The sequence below is a fragment of the Salmo salar genome, chromosome 04 (genome assembly GCF_965601325.2).
Source record: "Salmo salar chromosome 04, fSalSal1, whole genome shotgun sequence".
NCBI lineage: Eukaryota > Metazoa > Chordata > Actinopteri > Salmoniformes > Salmonidae > Salmo > Salmo salar.
Genome location: NC_138294.1, coordinates 56,855,022 through 56,878,378, shown reverse-complemented (window position 1 = coordinate 56,878,378; position 23,357 = coordinate 56,855,022). Strand labels below are relative to the sequence as shown.

General features: G+C 43.5%; 1 protein-coding gene across 1 annotated transcript in view; it reads left to right on the top strand.

The window, feature by feature from the left end:
* The window catches only part of LOC106603380 (glutamate receptor 3), a 111,572-nt gene that overhangs the window by 83,096 nt on the left and 5,119 nt on the right, over positions 1–23,357 (top strand). The window contains exons 9-14 of the mRNA XM_082974583.1: positions 1,640–1,747; positions 3,644–3,850; positions 7,092–7,465; positions 9,039–9,237; positions 14,191–14,438; positions 19,594–19,708. Coding sequence (XP_082830709.1) covers positions 1,640–1,747; positions 3,644–3,850; positions 7,092–7,465; positions 9,039–9,237; positions 14,191–14,438; positions 19,594–19,708 — 1,251 coding nt within the window. The remainder of the gene's footprint in view (positions 1–1,639; positions 1,748–3,643; positions 3,851–7,091; positions 7,466–9,038; positions 9,238–14,190; positions 14,439–19,593; positions 19,709–23,357) is intronic.

The following is a 23,357-nucleotide window of genomic DNA, read 5'->3' as shown; positions in this document are numbered from 1 at the left end:
ATGGTGGGAATGAACACAACTGCACATTAGATGACGCATTCTCTGTGTGGATGAGCCTAGAATGTTGATATTTGTTGCTTCAATTTTACTAAACAGTATGTTTTGAATAGTATGTATTAGGATTAGTACACAGTATGCAGTTTTAGTAATACCAGTACTTCTTTCTTTCTTTCTTTCTTTCTTTCTTTCTTTCTAACTGAGAGTACATGTTAAGCTAGCTCAGTTATATGGACTGAAAATATGAATATTCAAGTAATTACACATTCAATATTTAAGTAGTTAAACATTAGCATGACTCCATAACATAAGTGTGCATGTAACCGGATTCCCTCCATGTGATCTTCACACAGCTCTGAACAGGGACCAGGGCAGAGCTGACCGTTTTACTGGATTACCTAACAGCTTTCACCTGTAGTGGATCCTTCACTATTGATTTAGCTCCAGACACCGGGGGCTGACCCCGCCCTGCATGCTCCCTTTATGCTCCGTCATACCTGGGGCAGAGGGGGCCAGAGAGGGTATACACCAAGGCTGTCAGGAGTAGTGATATTATATTAGCCACTACACCCCCACACATACTGGCGTACAATTCTGACGCTGTCACCATTGTAGCTCTCTGGCTCTGAACTCTGACGGGGTGTCCACAAAATCTGACACCAAAAGTAGGTGCCCCCACACTGTCCACATAGCTCAGCTCATCTGGCCCACTGCAACATACACTGTGAGGCAATATGCAGTGAAAGCTGAGGGAGAACTGTGGAATAGAACAGTAGGAGAGGAACAGAACAGAGAAAAGAACAGAATACAACAGAACGGAAAAGAAACAAAGTAAAAAGAACAAGAGAACAACAAAACAGAACAGATAGCTAGAAGAAATGGAATAGACATTGTGTAAATCTCAGCAGTTATTGAATAGGTTCACAGATGTCAGATGTACATTTTAGTAACAGCTCTACATACGCTTAATGTTTAGACATGAGCAGAAGCCCTCACTTTGTAAATTGCAACTGAAATTGCTTATGGCTGAATAAGACACATTTATTCCATATTTTGTTCTGTTATTAATATTGCCAAGCACTATGCGAGGAGCATCCCACTGGGCACAGACGTCAGTTCAACATTGAGTTGTCAACTAATGTGAATTCAACGTGAAATCAACAAAACATTTCACCATCTCATTGGATTTAGGTTAAAAGTTAGGTGAAAACGTTGATAACTTTTTGTCAATCCAATTACTTTTCCACATTGATTCAACTTCATCACATACATTTTTTGGGATTGAAATGACATGGAAACAACATTGATTCAACCAGTTTTGCCCAGTGGGATTTGATGGGCACTAATGTATGGTTGTGTAATGGACCAGTGACAGTGCAGCTGCAGTAAAGGTGCTGAGAGGGAGATTAGCTGAGAGTTGAATGCTCTTTTCCCCCACTGTATCTGTAGCAGAGGTAAGAGCTTCATCTCCAAGCACAGCACCAGCACAGGGTTTTTTATCTCACACATCATCAGATACCCCCTCCAGGCCAAGACTCTCATCAGACATGCTCACCATGCTCACCTGCCAACTGCTTTACTTACAAATGTCTTTTAAATGGCTGTTTCTATGATGTAACTATGATGTTTCTGTCACTTTCAGACCGGGTACTGGAATGAATACGAAAAATATGTATATATTGTGGATGCGCAGGTCACCAACGAGTCCTCTTCTGTGGAAAACCGAACGATTGTGGTCACTACTATTATGGTACACTTTCCAAGCAGATTTTAAATGTTCCACCTCTAAAAAAATTCTGCCACTCAAGGTCAAGGTGTCCATTGTTACATTCTGTCCTGGGAGGGTAGAACTATTTTCTTTTGAGTTGCTTTCCATCCACTCACTACATGTTGAAACAGTCAATTCACAAAGAGTGTTTCAACTGTATCCGTGTGGGTGTTAAAGCATTTTGATTTTCCATATTACGGTGGCCTGTTGTAGCAGTGACATCACAATAACGGCTTTGGTAATGAAACTAGTTAGAGCCTATATACCTCATCTAATACACATTCAGTGCATACGTACGTAAGTAAAAACCTGTTTCTTACTCATTAAGTAAATGGTCAATGATGACGGGGATAGGTACAACAAAACTACCTGTAATGATAAATTGTTTCTCTCTGGAGATGCAAAATAACTGCCATTTGAGCAGGATATAAAAAGCTTTGGTTTGTTTATCCCCTTGTTAAAATCTATTTTGGATCAACCATTACGAGTTCTGTACTGAAGTATAACCTCTGTGGCTTCCTCCAATATCCAGAGATATTAGGGGTCAAAGGTCAGCGACAGTTAGAGATATTATAGATAAGGTATTTTTTTGTTCAAGCAGAGAGATGAATAAAAATAATGATGGATGTATATACGGTTAGTAAGAAGACATTGGTCCTTTTTAAATGTAAAATAAGGTAAGCCTTATCTTACATTTAAAACGATGGCCTTCTTTCTGACTCTGCCTATTATGTGTTCATCTTAGGCAAATTCAGAATACGAAAGTCAGGCAATATCATCTAGATGTAAACATGTCATGATCATACTCATAATTAGTAAGGTTACTTCTGATAGACACAGGGAAAGGGTAGGACCATTGTAATGTTTTGAGAGCAATATCATTACACCACTCATATAGTGATCATGTGTTAGTCTGTTGACATTGTAAATTGACAGTGGTCATCTCATTTTGCATCAGAATTAGCTGTATTTGACTTTTGGAAGCCCAGTCCTAATAACCACAGAGATTTGAAAAGAAACCTTCAGCACAGAAAGAAAGAAATTGACCATTGTTTTACCCACTGGCGTCCCTTACGTTCCTGGCACATTTGATTTTGGAGCCAAGCCTAAAAGAAAACCAACCACAACTCAGTGTTTGAAGAGCCAAGCACGTGTTTTAACTCCTCCCAGTGTATTCTGTATGGAAGATAAGCTCAGGAGTTGGTTTGATTAGTTGGAGGATGCAGCCTCCCAGCACATTCATCGATGACATGTGGTTGATGGTGTTCCAATAAGAACTACCAATACTTTAATCCCTCGCCAATCACTGCCATTTACTTGATGAACTGGAAAGTCTCCCAATCCCCGTTCAACCTTCCCCTGTCCTAGTAAGCTGATGCAAAGCGTATGCACCCTCCACCCGGCCCCTACCTCCTTAGAGTATAGCTGGGTTTAGCATGAGGAATACTGCTGAGAGAACCATCCCCACTCCTTCCCCCTTAAAGCCTGTCAGTCACAGGCCTTACTGTCCCTACTGGCCCTGCCGGGCCCTGCCTCTATCTGGCTGCATTTGGCTGTGGATCGAGTCAACACCCCAACATGCAGTGTGACCATCTCCATGTGGCGCTTCTTGTCCCTGATGTTCTGTTTGTATTTCCTGTGTGTGTGTGTGTGTGTGTGTGTGTGTGTGTGTGTGTGTGTGTGTGTGTGTGTGTGTGTGTGTGTGTGTGTGTGTGTGTGTGTGTGTGTGTGTGTGTGTGTGTGTGTGTGTGTGTGTGTGTGTGTGTGTGTGTGTGTGTGTGTGTCATCCATGCATGTATGCATGTAGGTTAAAGAGGACTGGCCTCTGTGAATGGAATGTGTGCATGCTATAAACTCAACATTATGTTTAATTAACAGGAGTCTCCTTATGTGATGTACAAGCGAAACCACTTGTCGCTGGAGGGGAATGACAGATATGAAGGCTACTGTGTCGATTTAGCTGCCGAAATTGCAAAACATGTGGGGATAAGATACAAACTGTCAGTAGTTGCGGACGGGAAGTATGGTGCAAGGGATCCAGAGACCAAGACGTGGAACGGGATGGTGGGTGAACTGGTATATGGGGTAAGTGACAGTCTCGACGTACTGAAGCACTGTCACCAACACAGGGACGGGGGCTTGGCCAGCTCTGGCTTGAGGTATGTGGGCCAGATCTGGTTTACAAACCTAAACCCGATCTTCTGCATGCTAAGGACAGACCTTGCACAGCAGGGTGAATGTGGCCCACATTTATTCAAAAGTGGCCCAGCAACTACGGGTACTTGTTAGGGTCACATATCACAAGCCAGAGCTGGCTCATAAGCAAAGTGTGCCTGCCCTCGCCCTGGTCGCATCTCCCACATTCGGACCAGATCTGGCCCATTACTGTTACGGTGGCAGCACTGATCCATATGTGCCACCAAGCAACCAGATCTGGCCCGCAATCCTCTACTGACTGGATGTGTGCTTTTCTCCATATGTATCTCCATAAATCAGATCTTAATTGAAAGATTGATTACTGTATGTTATGAACCACTCACTACATGTAAGTATGAGCCCATTTTCTTCTTTCATAAAACCCCAACTGGTTAATGTTTCATTAAGAGACAGATAACATTAAGGGACCGATGCCATTAAGGGACAGATGACATGAAGGACAGATGGCATTAAGGGACAGATGACATGAAGGACAGATGAAATTAAGGGACAGATGAAAATTAAGGGACAGATGTATTAAGGGACAGATGCCATTAAGGGACAGATGGCATTAAGGGACAGATGGAATTAAGGGACAGATGGAATTAAGGGACAGATAGAATTAAGGGACAGATGACATTAAGGGACAGATGACATTAAGGGACAGATGTATTTAAGGGACAGATGATATTAAGGACAGAGCACATTAAGGGAAAGATGACATTAAGGGACAGATGAAAATTAAGGACAGCTGACATTAAGGGACAGATGAAATTAAGGACAGCTGACATTAAGGGACAGATGAAATTGAAGACAGATAGCATGAAGGGACCGATGACATGAAGGGACATATGACATGAATGGACATATGACATGAAGGGACAGATGACAGCCAGACTGTGAAGTGAAAATTAAAAACATCTGCTTGTCAGTTTGAAGGCATCTCCATTTAGCACGAAAAAACATTTTCTCGTCATAATGAACATTTTACCAACCATTCTGCCAAATGACAGCCCTGCCTCTTCAGAGAGCTGAAAGAGAGAGAGATGATCCCCTGTTATAATTGACAGGCTTTGTACAAGCCCTGAGACACCTCTCTGCATCAACAATACATCCTCTAGACCATTAATTAACCCTGAGACACCTCTCTGCATCAACAATACACCCTCCAGACCATTAATTAACCCTGAGACACCTCTCTGCATCAACAATACATCCTCTAGACCATTAATCAGCCCTGAGACACCTCTCTGCATCAACAATACATCCTCTAGACCATTAATTAACCCTGAGACACCTCTCTGCATCAACAATACATCCTCTAGACCATTAATCAGCCCTGAGACACCTCTCTGCATCAACAATACATCCTCTAGACCATTAATCAGCCCTGAGACACCTCTCTGCATCAACAATACATCCTCTAGACCATTAATCAGCCCTGAGACACCTCTCTGCATCAACAATACATCCTCTAGACCATTAATCAGCCCTGAGACACCTCTCTGCATCAACAATACATCCTCCAGACCATTAATTAACCCTGAGACATCTCTCTGCATCAACAATACATCCTCTAGACCATTAATCAGCCCTGAGACACCTCTCTGCATCAACAATACATCCTCTAGACCATTAATTAACCCTGAGACACCTCTCTGCATCAACAATACATCCTCTAGACCATTAATCAGCCCTGAGACACCTCTCTGCATCAACAATACATCCTCTAGACCATTAATCAGCCCTGAGACACCTCTCTGCATCAACAATACATCCTCTAGACCATTAATCAGCCATGAGACACCTCTCTGCATCAACAATACATCCTCCAGACCATTAATCAGCCCTGAGACACCTCTCTGCATCAACAATACATCCTCCAGACCATTAATTAACCATGAGACACCTCTCTGCATCAACAATACATCCTCCAGACCATTAATCAGCCCTGAGACACCTCTCTGCATCAACAATACATCCTCTAGACCATTAATCAGCCCTGAGACACCTCTCTGCATCAACAATACATCCTCCATACCATTAATTAACCATGAGACACCTCTCTGCATCAACAATACATCCTCCAGACCATTAATCAGCCATGAGACACCTCTCTGCATCAACAATACATCCTCCATACCGTTAATCAGCCCTGAGACACCTCTCTGCATCAACAATACATCCTCTAGACCATTAATTAACCCTGAGACACCTCTCTGCATCAACAATACATCCTCCAGACCATTAATCAGCCCTGAGACACCTCTCTGCATCAACAATACATCTTCCAGACCATTAATTAACCCTGAGACACCTCTCTGCATCAACAATACATCCTCTAGACCATTAATCAGCCCTGAGACACCTCTCTGCATCAACAATACATCTTCCAGACCATTAATTAGCCATTCACATGCAAATAAGCCAGTGATATATTGAGACAAGGAGTGGCTGGGAGCTGTGTTTTTCACAGGGATTCTGCCTAACCCTCACTAAGATGATCCCAGCCCTTTTATGGCATTTATATATTTATAAGACAAGGCCGGTCCGGCTGTGACTCTGGGAACGGAGACGCTATCACTGGGAACATTTATTACCTAGCTGAGATATTCACTAATAAGGCTAGGAGGCTTTGAAGACAATCTGATAAAGGAGTTGAATTTTCCAGGTTGATTCAAATATCATGGGCTGTTTGCATAAGCTCTTCAATCTCCTGTTTCCATACCTTCTACTTCATTGATGGATCTGACTGAGTAATGGGCTCTTTTGGATTAAGGCAGAGACATTAGCCAATACTAATGTTAACTGAGATTGGCCCATTTTAAACTGGCGGGTCTCACTTTCTTCTTAAGCATATCTGATATTGCATGCATTCTAATCCACCATTTCATTTTACCATTCATCTCTACTCATTGGTTTCATCAATACATTATAAATACGTTATAGCCATAATGAGATTTTTTTTTAAATGCCTGATGACAAGATTTTGATCAAGGAATTTTTATTGGCATTCTATTTAAAAAATGTCAAAGTCAGGCTTTGATAACACAGGCAGTTTGATGTGATGTGCCTGTGCTCTGTTTTGAACCACTAACTCCTCCTCCTCCTCCTGTTCCCATGTTTCCAGAGAGCCGATATAGCAGTGGCTCCTCTAACTATAACATTGGTACGAGAGGAGGTGATAGACTTCTCTAAGCCTTTTATGAGCCTGGGGATCTCCATTATGATAAAGAAGCCTCAAAAGTCAAAGCCGGGCGTGTTCTCCTTCCTGGACCCGCTGGCCTATGAGATCTGGATGTGTATAGTATTTGCCTATATCGGCGTGAGCGTGGTGCTCTTCCTGGTCAGCCGCTTCAGCCCCTATGAGTGGCATCTGGACGAAAACGACGAGGCCAAAGACCCCCAGAGCCCTCCAGACCCACCAAACGACTTTGGGATTTTTAATAGCCTGTGGTTCTCCCTGGGCGCCTTCATGCAGCAAGGATGCGATATCTCGCCAAGGTTGGTTAATGTACTCCATGTTCCGTCACCTCAAACTCAGCCATCCTATCATCTACATACTGTACCATCCCTCTGCATTTTATGGTCATAATCACTACAACTCCCATAATGCCATGGTGCGTATATGTTATTTTGGGGTTTGGTTTTGGCTTTTTTGCGCTCCAGCCCACCCCATCCACCTACACGCGATCTCTCCCTCATACTCTTTAAACACACCACCATTCTTCACTTGTTCTCTCCAGGCTGCATGCTAGCAGTGATGCATCGCATCCATAAAATAACTTATATCCACCATGCCGGGGACTGTAAAATGCGCAGGGTCATTACATCCGAGAGTAGTTTCCCCTATTCCCCATGACTCTTGGAGGGCTACCGTGTTTTTGCTGCATGTCCCATTTTACGGTCATCAGCCTGGTGCATATAATGTATTTAAAGTGGAAGACATTTTGATGCATTTGCACTCTGATGAAGCACCTTAACAGCATTCGATTCGGCCCCACCTCATGACTCACATCCTCTCCCCCCTCTTTTCATTCAATCAGTCCATCTATTCACTCATCATCACTGTTGTGGTGTGTCCCTTGTTCCTTCTCGGGGGACTGTCATTGTTCAAGCCGTCCCTCCTCATCTTGTCTGGGATGTCAGGCCATTCTAGTCCATCTGAATGAAGATCAGTGAGAGAGTATTCCAGGCCATGTTGATCAGAGCTGAGCTTCAGTCTCACCTGAATAGTGATGGCTACAGTGCTATAGGCTGGGTAACAGTCCTCTGGCATCAACACTTAAGCATGGATTGTTCGGATTCCTTCCTCAGTTATTTTTACCTTGCTGTCTCCATGCTAAAATTATTTTGAAGCATTACTCAAGAATTTAAGTGTGTTGTGTACTGAAAGCTGAGTGGTGGCCTCCCATGTGAGTAGGAGAAAGTCCCCTCTAAATAAAAGGCAAGCAATTTAATCCTTGTAACATAATACCAGAAAAAACACAAAACATTCTATGGCGAGTTAGGATTTCCTTTCTGTCTGGTATTATTTGAAGAGCCCATAAAATGCCAGAGTCAATGACACGGATTTAATGAAGACGATTTAGTAAATGTCACTCTCCCGCTTGGAGTATCAGTTTACGTGATAGACTACAGTAAGCTTAAGGTTAGTAGTTACCTTGCCAATGGGGATCGTCAGCCTCATTGAAGCAGATGCACAATAACCTCTGCTTGCTGTGTTCGTGTTTGGTGTCATTCAGCCACAACACAGCCCTCCAGGCAAGCATCATAGAGAAACCAGGCGGGTACAGCATCTCTTACAGCAACACCATGTTTTTCTCTGTGTGAAGAGCATTATCGTTGAGGTATGTGGGTGAGATTTGACATAAATCCAAGATCATTCCGTGGCAATGCTCTGAGGCGGTGCATTTATGTCAATACGTGGTGTGTGATACCCAGACTGCAGATACACAGACTCTAAACAGGAAGCAGTGGACTCCAAAGGCATGGCAGCCTCCATCCCTTTGTCAGTGTGTAGGATTGAGCACCTTGCTCTCACGTCCTTCTGTCCTCCTCCTTCCCTCTCTCTCAGGTCTCTGTCGGGCAGAATCGTGGGGGGTGTGTGGTGGTTCTTTACCCTCATCATCATCTCCTCCTACACGGCCAACCTGGCTGCCTTCCTCACAGTGGAGAGGATGGTGTCTCCCATAGAGAGTGCTGAGGACCTGGCCAAGCAGACAGAGATTGCCTACGGAACCCTAGACTCAGGCTCCACTAAGGAGTTCTTTAGGGTGAGTGACAACTAAAGTCTCTTTAGGGTTAGAAAAAAACATAGTTAAAAAAAAAGACTAAACATCAAAGGAAGGAGCACAGGGAATGGTATAGATATTTAGTTCTGTTTGATACCTGGCAGAAGATAAGGAAGTAGCTATGATAATAAGTATTTAAGAAAGTCATGCTACAATATTACAAAACAGGTGGCTATCAGAGTCTATACTACTGTATGTGAATGATTCTCCAGACAAAGAAGGAACAAAGCATTGATAATATAACCCCTTGTGCCAGCCACTGGATATGAATGCAGATGTGATTAGTTTGGCAGGCTGGTTGACTGCCTAGTGATTTGTCCCAGGTCTTTCTGGGAAGATAATTGACAGGTGTTTAGGGACTTCATAAACTGCAAATGTCACGACTGAGCAGACATTCCAGGGGACTTTTAATTAAAACTAGGAGATAGAAGTGGAGAGAGAGAGAGAGAGAGAGAGAGAGAGAGAGAGAGAGAGAGAGAGAGAGAGAGGAGAGAGAGAGAGAGAGAGAGAGAGAGAGGAGAGAGAGAGAGAGAGAGAGAGAGAGAGAGAGAGAGAGACTGTCTGATTAATAGAGGCTCCAGATACATTTTAAATATGTTCTTCAGGAAAGATGTGCTGCTTAATTAGAGTCATATAGCCACCAGGCAAACGGAAATCTGCTCTGATGACACACTGGCAGGTCATCCCTCAAATGGCTCAGCTTCACTTTCCCTCCTCTCCCTTACTCCTCTCAGGGTTTACCATAGTACATCACATGCTCTCCCAACTGCTCCCTCACCTTTGTTGTCAAAGTGTCGGAAGAATAATATTCAGACATCAAATAGATTTTTAGTGCTTGCATTTTTATCTCCTTTTATTCATATAGGGCAGCAGGTAGACTAGCGGTTAGGAGCGTTGGGCCAGTAACCGAAAGGTTGCTGGTTCGGATACCCAAGCCGACTAGGTAAAAAAAATCTATATTAAAAAAGATGTAAAAAAGAATCACGGCAGCCTGTATGTGATACATGGAGAGAAATTAACTGAGCCCAGAGATCTCATTTCCAAAGCAGGCATGTGCATGTTATATATCCTGATTTATGCTGGGAAATGAATCCAATGAAATTGCAGGTTTTTGTTTGAGTTACATATGTTGTTTCCAAAAAGTAAATCGGAATACTTTTGGTAGTCTCATACCTGTCCAGAAGAGCATCCAAGAATTGCATGTGGACGGGCACAGACAGAATGCAAATGATTTATTTGCCGACTCATCTCTACTTTGGATTGCCAGTGGGGTGGACCTGAGCAAACAGCCGTGAAGCCTTCAGAGCACATACATGGAGAGTTGATAGATGGACTGACAGCTGGAGCTGTTTGTGTTGCACTATGGGAGCCAGCGCATCTGCTCATTAATATTTATTTATTTTGCAAATGGATTCTGAGGCCGAAAATGACTCACAATGTGCTTTTTTATGTTGTAGTATAGATTAATATAGATTTGCGTTTGAACAAAAGAGATCTTTAGCCCACGTATGATTGCTGACACCAAATAACACAAGCAGAGGAGCTGCACACATCTTTACCCAGACATTACCCTCTGTTTACACAGCATGGCTAAGCCTGTCATGAACTATCACTCATTTACCATTATTTACATGAACGGTTCCTCCCACTGACATTGTGCAGATGTCAAGCATGATTCAATCACGGCCCCGAATTCATTACATATCCAGCTACTGCTGAAATGTTCATGATACAATGCAGGGAGAGAGACAGCTTTATTTTATTCAGAAATGCATTGATATGGATGTTCGGTTAGATGCATCCATCTTTCAGAATGGATTGAGCAGATATTATTATGCAACTACTGTGCAGATATGCTATAATATATAACATCCATAATATCAGTCTGATCAGGTCAGGTGTCTTATAATTGGCTCTTATAGACCATCTGATATAATATAAAAAATCATTTGTCTTGATATGTTTTAAGTGATAACAAAAGTGCTCTCACAGGGGTTTCAGTATTGACATTTAAAGCACCTTCTGTGACATTTTACTGGATTCTCTGGCCACATTCATTCATGTCACCTGTATTGTGTTAATGCCCTCTCCCCTCTGACTTTCAGTGGAGACAACTCAGGTCCCCTCCCCTCCCGTCTATTATGGCTTCTCTATTAGGGCCCTGCTGCTCTATTAGGGCCCTGCTGGCTTCTCTATTAGGGCCCTGCTGCATAAAAAGCCCCTTTTTCAAAAATATTTGGATCTTCCTTTGGCCTGAAAATCATGGAGGTGTAAGTAGCAGTAATAGGAGCTGAATGTACTGCAGATTTCCACTGATTCTGTCAGAGTGTAAAATATCTGCCCTTGATCTAGACACCCATAAGGGTTCAACATCTGTTGGTGAATAAAACCGCTGAGCAACCCCACCCCTGCTATCACCTCCCATATGGTTTCTCCCTGTACTCTTTAAATGAGTGTGTGATGCAGGGGCTAAAATCCAGCTCTCTGGGGTGGTGATATTGGAAATAAGTTGTAAGGGAAGCTGACTCGCCATTGTTCGAGATTACAAGTCAGCGCATGTCAGCTCAATTTCACTCAATTCATTGGTGTGCTGTGAGTGTAAAAGCAACTGTCACTGATGAGAATGATATGGCAGTCTTGACATTTGTTAATATTAGGTAAAATATGTGAGCAGAGTGATGCCGATGCCAACATAGCAGCAGATGGTGTATATGCATATCAGAGACTCATGTTTTGACTGCAGCATTGGTTGTTTTTCTCTTGTTTAATAATTAACATGTTGACTCATATTTGGCTCATTAATTGAATACCCCTGATCTGATCCTACCTACCCCCTTACATATTAGTTGTTCTGAGAACACCAGCCATCTCTACAGGATCCATTGCCACCAAGGTGTTCATTGTGTTCAACAGCCCTATTTATAATTTACATGACAGCCCAACGATGGAATCATCAAGTTTATCAGGAGTCAAGCTCATCCCTGCAGTATAAAGAGCAGAGGAGCAGTGAAGAGGGGCTGAGGCCGTTAGGGGTTCATCCCAAATCACCTCCCCAGAACCACAGCACTCCGTCTGCACTTGTGTCACAATTATAATATATTCAAATTCCGTTAACTCAGCATGAAATGAAGCGACATTGGGGTTTCTGTATACAGCCACCTCTGTTAAACAGGTTGACACGTTCTATGAGGATTTACTGGATTCAGAGCAATATGAGAAAGTGTTTATTATGTTTGCGCCGGTGTGCCACCACCTGATAGAAGAAACAGCTGAACGTCCAGCTAATTATACCCCCAAAGCTTAATTAGTCAGTCAATAGCCAGCAGGAACTTAGGAAACTTCTTCCCCTCAGAGCTCCTGCTGGGTCTGTAGAGTGATTCTGGAGAGCACATCAGAACTGGTGCTTAATGAACAATCAATATGGATTAGACAGGAATTAGAGATGCTAATGTAGGTGTGTGCGTGCGTGTGTGTGGTTGGGCATGCGTGTGCGGCTGTATGTGATCAATCTGTTTTTCTGGTTAGTACAGTCATACATTTCACACTATAATTCACAATGGTCCACAGTATCCAATACATACTGTCATTTGATATGTAATGTGAGATTTAGCTTGATTCAGCTAATAATGGTGGGCTTATTGCCCATTATCCATTAAAAAGTGAAAAAGATATGACCAAGCAAAGACTTGCCAGAAATGGACCCTCTCAGATGAAATAGTATTATCAATATTATATGATGTTATTTGGAGTCCTGGGCAATAGCTATAATTGCCAAGTTGACTCTGTTTTGTCAGATTAAGCATCCATGTATAGGCTATTTATACACATCATTATAATTTGTAATTGTTTTTGGTACTTTTTACCCCAATTGGTAGTCACAGTCTTGTCCCATCACTGCAACTCCCGTATGGACTCAGGAGAGGCAAAGGTGGAGAGCCACGTGTCCTCCGAAACACGACCCTGCCAAGCCTCACTGCTCGCTTAACCCGGAAGCCAGCCGCACCAATGTGTCGGTGGAAACCTCGTACAACCAAGTTGTCACCAGTTGTACGCAGTGTATGCGCCCGGACCGCCACAAGGAGTCACTAGAGCGCGATGGGACGAGGACATCCCAGCCCTCCCCTAACTCAGACGACGCTGGGCCAATTGTGTGCCTCATGGGTCTCCCGGTCGGCTGTGACACAGCCTGGGATCAAACCTGGGTCTGTAGTAACGCCTCTAGCACTGCAATGCCGTGCCTTAGACCGCTGCGCCACTCGGGAGGCCCATTCTTTTTTTGACCGTGAAAACTTCCATCGCAAAGTTTCCTGCCAGGCAGCCAGTGTTTTCCCCACTCAGTCGGTCACTCGGCGGAAGGTCACATTAACCTAGTTTATCCAGCTACTCAGAGGCCATTTTTAGCAGCAGCTCCCTGGGTGTGAGTCAGTCAGGGCAGGGCAGGAGGCAGACCAGGGCATGGCAGGGCTCTGTTCTCTCAGCATGTCATCTTGCTGCTCCAGGTGCCAGCAGCCCCACTGATCCATCCAGGTGACACCTTCAGAACCCCAAAGTCAAACAGCACACTGACTCACTTCCTGTCTTGTGATCTCATGTGGAGAAGGGGGGATGTTGAAAGGGAGCAGGTGGTCAGTCAAGTGGTCATCCTGTCGATGAATGCTGAGGAGAAACATCGCCCTGCAGTTTTGTTTGTAGTGTGTTGCCAGCTTGTCAGACCTCAGATCTGCTGTTGGCAACACGCCCACTACAACCGGTTCTTTACTCAGCTCTCTGGAAGCACAGCACTCTAATGACTCATGGCAAACATGTACACTGTATATGGAGGTGTATGTGTGTGTTTAAAGTGTGTTATTTAGGCACTGAACGTTATGATTTACATTCTTTAAATACACCACTAACCTGTTTTTGTCTTTTCTCTCCTTATCTCCCCAAATGCAGCGCTCCAAAATAGCAGTTTATGAAAAAATGTGGTCTTACATGAAATCAGCTGAACCGTCAGTGTTCGCCAAGACCACACCAGAAGGGGTTGCCCGAGTGCGAAAGTCGAAAGGCAAATTCGCCTTTCTTCTTGAATCCACAATGAACGAGTACATTGAGCAGCGGAAACCTTGTGACACCATGAAAGTTGGCGGCAACCTCGACTCTAAGGGATACGGTGTGGCAACACCTAAAGGCTCAGCATTAAGGTGGGTGGGATAATGTAACAATATTCTCCATGTTGTTATAGTATTCCACCTACCCTGATGTCTCGTGTACCATTTCTCTTCTTCCTCATTCTTCACTTTTTATTTTTTGAGGTTCATCAGGAAGGTAAAGGTATTTAATACAGATGTCGGATCTTAACTTGATCACTCTTTTGTCGCATAGAATTTTCCTGCGTCATCAGGAAATTCAAATGAGCGTTGTGAATCCCGGAAAATAATCAGTTCTCGTTCTCTCCATGCAGGGGCAGTCAAGTCATTGGGATCAGGGCTTGCTATCAAAATAATATTATCGCTCAGCGCTAGGCCCCGGTCCTATTACTGCTACATTCAAATGTACAAAAATGCATCTGAAATGCAGCCATTCACATCAACACCCGTCGTTTTATATAGCTTAATAACACAAGATAGATATTGATCTCCAATACGCTATGACATACAAGTGTCAAGTGTTTCCAAAGGTTACGAATGAACTGTCAAAATTGAGTTGAATCGCTGCCTGGGGTGGTCTAGTGGTTAGGGCCGCTGCCTGGGGTGGTCTAGTGGTTAGGGACGCTGCCTGGGGTGGTCTAGTGGTTAGGGACGCTGCCTGGGGTGGTCTAGTGGTTAGGGACGCTGCCTGGGGGGGTTTAGTGGTTAGGGACGCTGCCTGGGGTGGTCTAGTGGTTAGGGACGCTGCCTGGGGTGGTCTAGTGGTTAGGGACGCTGCCTGGGGGGGGGTCTAGTGGTTAGGGACGCTGCCTGGGGTGGTCTAGTGGTTAGGGACGCTGCCTGGGGTGGTCTAGTGGTTAGGGACGCTGCCTGGGGTGGTCTAGTGGTTAGGGCCGCTGCCTGGGGGGGTCTAGTGGTTAGGGCCGCTGCCTGGGGTGGTCTAGTGGTTAGGGACGCTGCCTGGGGGGGGTCTAGTGGTTAGGGACGCTGCCTTCAGCGCGCACATAATAGGCGTACCGTGTCAGACCAACGCCCTTCTGGCACAAATAACTCACTCCCCCCGATTGACTTGATGAAATTACACATTTCAACTATGGACAGTCCAGGGATATTCTACCTCTGATCTTGATAAGAAATGACCATACCAGACACTTTTGGATAATAAAATAAAATAAAAGCAGCAGGCAACACCAACATTAGTTTCCATTCATACAAAGTATCTTGACATGCAGGATATGAACCAAGGTCTCCCACAGGAGCAACCAACATCTTAGACCGTTTTAGACTCTTGGGCTGAAGGCTGACACTGGTTTTGAAGTTCACAGGTGGGCCTACCTCATCACGTGACCATGACCGACTCATGTCCGCTGCACAAGCAGGACTAGGTAACACCGACATCATCTTTTAGGGAGCGATAATGAGGTGACCAATAATGGTTGCAATTGAGATCAGTTGTGTGGGTGAAATAGAGTATTGATGGATTAACAAGACTTCAGCTGACGATAATCTAAATCAAATCCAATTTTATTTGTCACATACACATGGTTAGCAGAGGTTAATCCGAGTGTAGGGAAATGCTTGTGCTTCTATTTCCAACAGTGCAGTAATATCTAACAAGTAATCTAACAATTCCCCAACAAATGCATAATACACACAAATCTAAAGGGGTGAATGAAAATGTGTACATATAAATATATGGATGAGCGATGGCCGAGCGGCATAGGCAAGGTGCAATATATGGTGTAAAATACAGTATGAGTAATGTAAGATATGTAAACATTATTATAGTGCCATTATTTAGAGTGACATTGTATAAAGTGACTAGTGATCCATTTATTAAAGTGGCCAGTGACTGGGTCTCAAAGTAGGCAGCAGCCTCTCTGAGTTAGTGGTGGCTGTTTAACAGTCTGATGGCCTTGAGATAGAGGCTGTTTTTCTGGCTCTTGGTCCCAGCTTTGATACACCTGTACTGGCCTCGCCTTCTGGATGGTAGCGGGGTGAACAGGCAGTGGCTCAGGTGGTTGATGTCCTTGAGGATCTTTTTGGCCTTCCAGTGACATCGGATGCTGTAGATGTCATGGAGGGCAGGTAGTTTGTGTTGTGCAGACCGCACCACCCTCTGGAGAGCCTTGCGGTTGAGGGCGGTGCAGTTGCAGTACCAGGCTGTGATACAGCCCGACAGGATGCTCTCAATTGTGCATCTGTAAAAGTTTGTCAAGGTTTTGGGTGACAAGCCAAGTTTCTACAGCCTCCTGAGGTTGAAGAGGCACTGTTGAGCCTTCTTCACCACACTGTCTGTGTGGGGGGACCATTTCAGTTTGTCTGTGATGTTTTTGCCTAGGAACTTTAAATGTTCCACCTTCTCCACTTCGATGTGGTTAGGGGGGTGCTCCCTCTGCTGTTTCCTGAAGTCCACGATCATCTCCTTTGTTTTGTTGACGTTGAGTGAGAGGTTGTTTTCCTGACACCATCACTCCTCCCTGTAGGCTGTCTCGTCGTTGTTGGTAATCAAGCCCACTACTGTTGTGTCGTCTGCAAACTTGATGATTGAGTTGGAGGCGTGCTTGGCCACGTAGTCGTGGGTGAACAGGGAGTACAGGAGGGGGCTGAGCACGCACCCTTGTGGGGCCCCAGTGTTGAGGGTCAGCGAAGTGGATGTTGTTTCCTGCCCTCACCACCCGTCAGAAAGTCCAGGACCCAATTGCACAGGGCAGGGTTGAGAACCAGGGCCTCCAGCTTGATAATGAGCTTGAAGGGTACTATGGTGTTGAATGCTGAGCTGTAGTCAATGAACAGCATTCTTACATAGGTATTCCTTTTGTCCAGATGGGATAGGGCAGTGTGCAGTGTTATGGAGATTTCGTCGTCTGTGGACCTGTTGGGGCGGTATGCAAACTGAAGTGGGTCTAGAGTGGCCGATAAGGTGGAGGTGATATGATCCTTGACTAGTCTCTCAAAGCACTTCATGTTGACAGAAGTGAGTGCTACGGGGCGATAGTAATTTCGTTCAGTTATCTTTGCCTTCTTGGGTACAAGAACAATGGTAGCCATCTTGAAGCATATGGGGACAACAGACTGGGATAGGGAGCGATTGAATATGTCTGTAAACACACCAGCCAGCTGGTCTGGGCATGCTCTGAGGACGCGGCTAGGGATGCCGTCTGGGCCAGCAGCCTTGCGAGGGTTAACACGTTTAAATGTTTTACTCACGTCAGCCACGGAGAAGGGGGGGGGGGGGGGGGGGGGGGGTCGCAGTCTTTGTTAGCGGGCCGCGATGGTGGCACTGTATTATCCTCAAAGCGGGCAAAGTAGCTGTTTAGTTTGACTGGAAGCGTGACGTGGCTGGTTTTCTTTTTGTAGTCCGTGATTTCCAGTAGACCCTGCCACATACGTCTCGTGTCTGAGCCGTTGATTTGCGACTCCAACTACACTGTTTATATCCAGTCATATTCCCACAGCTCTTTCCATGGTTAAATGCAGTGGATCGTGCTTTCAGTTTTGCCCGAATGCTGCCTCCCATCCATGGTTTCTGGTTAGGTTAGGTTTAATAATCACAGTGGGTACAACGCCTCCAATGCACTTATTTATAAACACACTCACTGAGTCAGCGTATAGATCAATGGTGTTCTCTGAGGCTGACCAGAACATATTCCAGTCCGCGTGATCAAAACAATGTTGAAGCGTGGCTTCCGATTGGTCGGACCAGCGTTGAATGGTTCTTGTCAGTGGTACATCCTAGTCTAGTGCCATCGATGGTTGCAACAGCCCCCTTGTTATTTGATTATATTCCAATAGGCTACATTCTGTAGGCTACCCGTTAGCCTATCCATTGTCACATAATGGAAGATATGAAAAGCGATAATAGGCTAGCCTACTGTTTGTGTTTCCCTGGCTGAGTTGATGAGCTGATTTGAGCTGATCAGTTGATTGACAGATGATTGACTGTAGAACGATAAACTTTCCTCCAGTGTGGATGCTCATCCATGTTTTATAGTAGAACTATGTATAATTAGTCAATTTAGTTATGGTCTTTGTTGTGGATTAAAATTCTGTATTGGGTAATATTCTTTAATATTTCATTTTATAAAGCTGTCCAGATGTTTATGTATTTGAGCCTATCCAAACACTTTTGACACTTTTCTCTGATGTGCAAATGATCAAACTATTAATTTTACTTCTTGAAAATGTTGAAATAAATGCAGTTAACTTGTGGTCTACTGTAGGCTCAGGCTGGTCACTAGATCAACCAGCATTGGGTGAGAATTCACAAAGCTTGCAGGTGGAGCGAGTTACTTAGACCACTGCACTCTAACAAGCACAAATGTATTTTTCCCTAGCGAAAAATACATCTACCCCCTACAAATATGTAAATGTATTATAATCCACGTAAGATGTAGCCTGTACGTAACCAAAATAAGGTACCACGTAGGTGTGGTACTGCATTGTATACAAACACCGCTTCCAGCTGCACCCTGGCGGCCATTCTAAATATTTCTTCAGATATTCAAATCCTCCTGCTGCAGGATTATTTTTCTCCTGCGACGAAACTGGTCAAATTAAGATCGAACATCAGTATGTGTTTCTTTAACTCTCATCTAGACGTAAAGCCGTTTCGAACATGTTCTTTCTATCTGTATGGTTTGTTTCTCTCTGTGTTGCTCTTTTTCTTTCTCTTTAAAGGGAAAGTACTCTTGGTATATTAGACATATTTACTAAATTAATTTGTATGTTGATGTGACTCCCACCCACCCCTGTTGTTTGTTTTTCTCTTCCCCTCAATCTTTCCTACCTCTGTTCTCCTTGGTGTCCTTCTCTGCCAGTTCTGTATTGCTTCTAATTTAACAGTTCAATGTGTTTCTTTCAATTAACTTGCTAAAAGCTGCATTGTTACTTGTGATGAATGTTAACGTGCATGCTGTATGTTGTCGTTATTCTTCTATTCTCAATGACAAAGTGTCCCCATCCCGCACACTTCAGTTCTGAGCAATGTAATCCTCCATACCACCTCTCTAATATTTAACACTTTCTTTGCTGTAAAATGCTTCTTACCTCTCCACACCGGTGCAATTCTTTACCGGTTTGTCCTTTTCGTGCTCCCCCTTATGAATTATTTGATATTATTACTATTATTACAATTTACTAATATTATAGTATTAGATTTCTCACGGACCTGTTCATTTTCTTACAAGTTATGTTTTATCGTTTCAAGAAATGCTGTTAACCTGGCAGTGTTAAAACTGAATGAGCAAGGCCTCTTGGACAAATTGAAAAACAAATGGTGGTACGACAAGGGAGAGTGCGGCAGCGGGGGAGGTGACTCCAAGGTCAGCCTCAATGTCACCAAAATCGGGTATCGTAGAATAGAGTAATCGGCAAGGCTGTTATATCAATACTGTAACCTATAGGCCCCAACCACAGCCCACTATGGCCCTGTAACAGAAAACTGTGTGGCTTTTTCTATTTTATTGTGCAACTGAGATCAAACTGGGAACCCTTTACTTGGCTAATGGAGGAAAAAGAGCAGTAACAATTAAGATATTTCTGAGAAAAAGACGAGGTATTTGTTTACTGTACGTACAGAAGAAGAGAGGAGGAGTTGAAGCTGATTATTATTCCTGATGGTAGTTAAGTACATCCACTGTGGTAAGATAGCATGTGAGGCCTCTTTTGGGATGTTAGTGTTCTGTTCTACAGCAGGGCTGTTTAGTGAGATATTTCTTGAATTCCTCCAGAGGCTTTTTAGTTTAGGTCTTTGTCCTGTGGTTGTGAAAGGCAGAATGTACAGAAGGGATGATTGTACATTTCCTCTGCTTTTTATGTCCACAGGGCAAACATGGTGGAATTATAATGCTCTGTTTCACTTAGAGGTACTTTCACTTTTCACTGAAAGTGGATGAATAATTTGTCATTTATGTTGAGTTAAGTATTGATTAAGAGAATAACATGGCGATGTCCATGAACCCTAGCACTGAGCACGGTAGCACTCTCCAAACTGCCTCAACCTTGGGTGCTAGGACAGGCGAGGCGAACAGCGTAGTCTTGAGGGGACTAAGCATTGCAGGCAAACGTGAGAATTCTAATGACAAAGTGACACCAAATGTTCCAAACTTTTGTCTGATACCAATAACATCACTGTAAACCAGTGTTAGCTTGTCACCCTGACAGATTCCTTTGGTTGGTCTTAGTCTCCAAGACCAGTCAGTCTACCTACCCATGGCCGGCCCTGCCCCGACCAATGAAACGCTGTAAGAGGGTGGAAAATTTGATCTGATCTTGGGTTTCAGAACACAAGGGCACAGCGACAGCCCGACTGTGGATCCGTCTCTGTCTCTACTCTTCTGCTTGCATCTTGACCACAGTACACTTGACACATTGTAGAAGACCAGGCAGACTGACTTTGATGTTGTTGACTCTAGTTATTCATTCCTGAGCGTAAGCAGGACATGAATACAATCAGCAGAGCAACACAAAGCAGCTGCCTCGTCCTGCAAGCAATCTGCCTTGAATCCTTGGTAGAGAGAGGGTAGACTCAGCCATGTTATATCGCACCTGCTACATTTCTTGTTTATTCTTTTATTCCTAAAAATGCATGTGTTGGTACTTTAACAATGTGCTTCAAATATATTGTATGTAATAACCACTGAGAGAGGAAAACCCAATATATTCTAGACACACAGCTTCTAAAAACACTATAAATATAATTCAATCTGACTTTGGCAAATTATACTCTAATTATACTACAAATACCAAGGGGAATTAGCTCACAAATGAAAGTAGGCTACGTTTTCCTCATATTTAGCACATACATACAGTTGAAGTCGGAAGTTTACATACACTTAGGTTGGAGTCATTAAAACTCGTTTTTCAACCACTCCACAAATTTCTTGTTAACAAACTATAGTTTCGGCAGGTCGTTAGGACATCTACTTTGTGCATGACACAAGTAATTTTTCCAACAATTGTTAACAGACATATTATTTCACTTATAATTCACTGTATCACAATTCCAGTGGGTCAGAAGTTTACATACACTAAGTTGACTGTGCCTTTAAACAGCTTGGATAATTCCAGAAAATGATGTCATGGCTTTAGAAGCTTCTGATAGGGTAATTAACATCATTTGAGTCAATTGGAGGTGTACCTGTGGATGTATTTCAAGGCCTACCTTCAAACTCAGTGCCTCTTTGCTTGACATCATGGGAAAATCAAAAGAAATCAGCCAAAACCTCAGAAAAATTATTGTAGACCTCCACAAGTCTGGTTCATCATTGGGAGCAATTTCCAAACGCCTGAAGGTACCACGTTCATCTGTACAAACAATAGTACGCAAGTGTAAACACCATGGGACCACACAGCCGTCATACCGCTCAGGAAGGAGACGCGTTCTGTCTCCTAGAGATGAACATACTTTGGTGCGAAAAGTGGAAATCAATCCCAGAACAACAGCAAAGGACCTTGTGAAGATGCTGGAGGAAACAGGTACAAAGGTATCTATATCCACAGTAAAACAAGTCCTATATCAACATAACCTGAAAGGCCGCTCAGCAAGGGAGAAGCCACTGCTCCAAATGGCCATAAAAAAGCCAGACTACGGTTTGCAACTGCACATGGGAACAAAGATCGTACTTTTTGGAGAAATGTCCTCTGGTCTGGTGAAACAAAAATAGAACTGTTTGGCCATAATGACCGTTGTTATGTTTGGAGGAAAAAGGGGGAGGCTTGCAAGCCGAAGAACACCATCCCAACTGTGAAGAACGGGGGTGGCAGCATCATGTTGTGGGGGTTTTGCTGCAGGAGGGACTGGTGCACTTCACAAAATGGATGGCATCATGAGGAAGGAAAATTCTGTGAATATATTGAAGCAACATCTCAAGACATCAGTCAGCAAGTTAAAGCTTGGTCGCAAATGGGTCTTCCAAATGAACAATGACCCCAAGCATACTTCCAAAGTAGTGGCAAAATGGCTTAAGAACAACAAAGTCAAGGTATTGGAGTGGCCATCACAAAGCCCTGACCTCAATCCCATAGAACATTTGTGGGCAGAACTGAAAACGTGTGTGCGAGCAAGGATGCCTACAAACCTGACTCAGTTACACCAGCTCTGTCAGGAGGAATGGGCCATAATTCACCCAACTTATTGTGGGAAGATTGTGGAAGGCAATGCTACCAAATACTAATTGATTGTATGTAAACACACTGGGAATGTGATGAAAGAAATAAAAGCTGAAATAAATCCTTCTCTACTATTATTCTGACATTTCACATTCTTAAAATAAAGTGGTGATCCTAACTGTCCTAAGACTGGGAATTTTTTGTAGGATTAAATGTCAGGAATTGTGATAAACTGAGTTTAAATGTATTTGGCTAAGGTGTATGTAAACTTCCGATTTCAACTGTATACTCAAGGAACTTTCATACAGCAGGTTAAGAACTGGAACTAGTAACTATTTGTGATAAATATATTTGGATGTATGAGAATCAGGCGGTGTAAAGACATCATTTACATCTCCATGGGTAAATCATGTTTATTCTGTGTGTCATATTTTCTCAGTTGTGCATCTTTTGTCCTCATGTTTTGTTTTGATGTTATTTGATATTTTGCATGAACTGTTCATACTGTGTATTTTAATTTTATAGTTTTGTCTTTGTGTATGTTTTGGGAGTGTTCTGTTAGCATTGTTTTCCAGTTCTTGTTTTGTCACTTCAACATATCATAAACCACACATATGATAAGCACTCCTGAATCATACTTGGTGGTAACAGTGACATAGTCCATAGACTTCCCCCACCACAGACACTGATATTATACTCTCAAAAAAGAACTGAACATTGCTTTTTTTACTTTGCTCCTCCTTGTTGTTGGACTGGATCAAGACTGGATGGGCCCCAGCATGTCTACCATGTCTTCCTGCTTGGGGACTTGGTAGGGAAAGTCAGCACACCCAGTTTGTCCTGATGTTACGTCCATAGTGT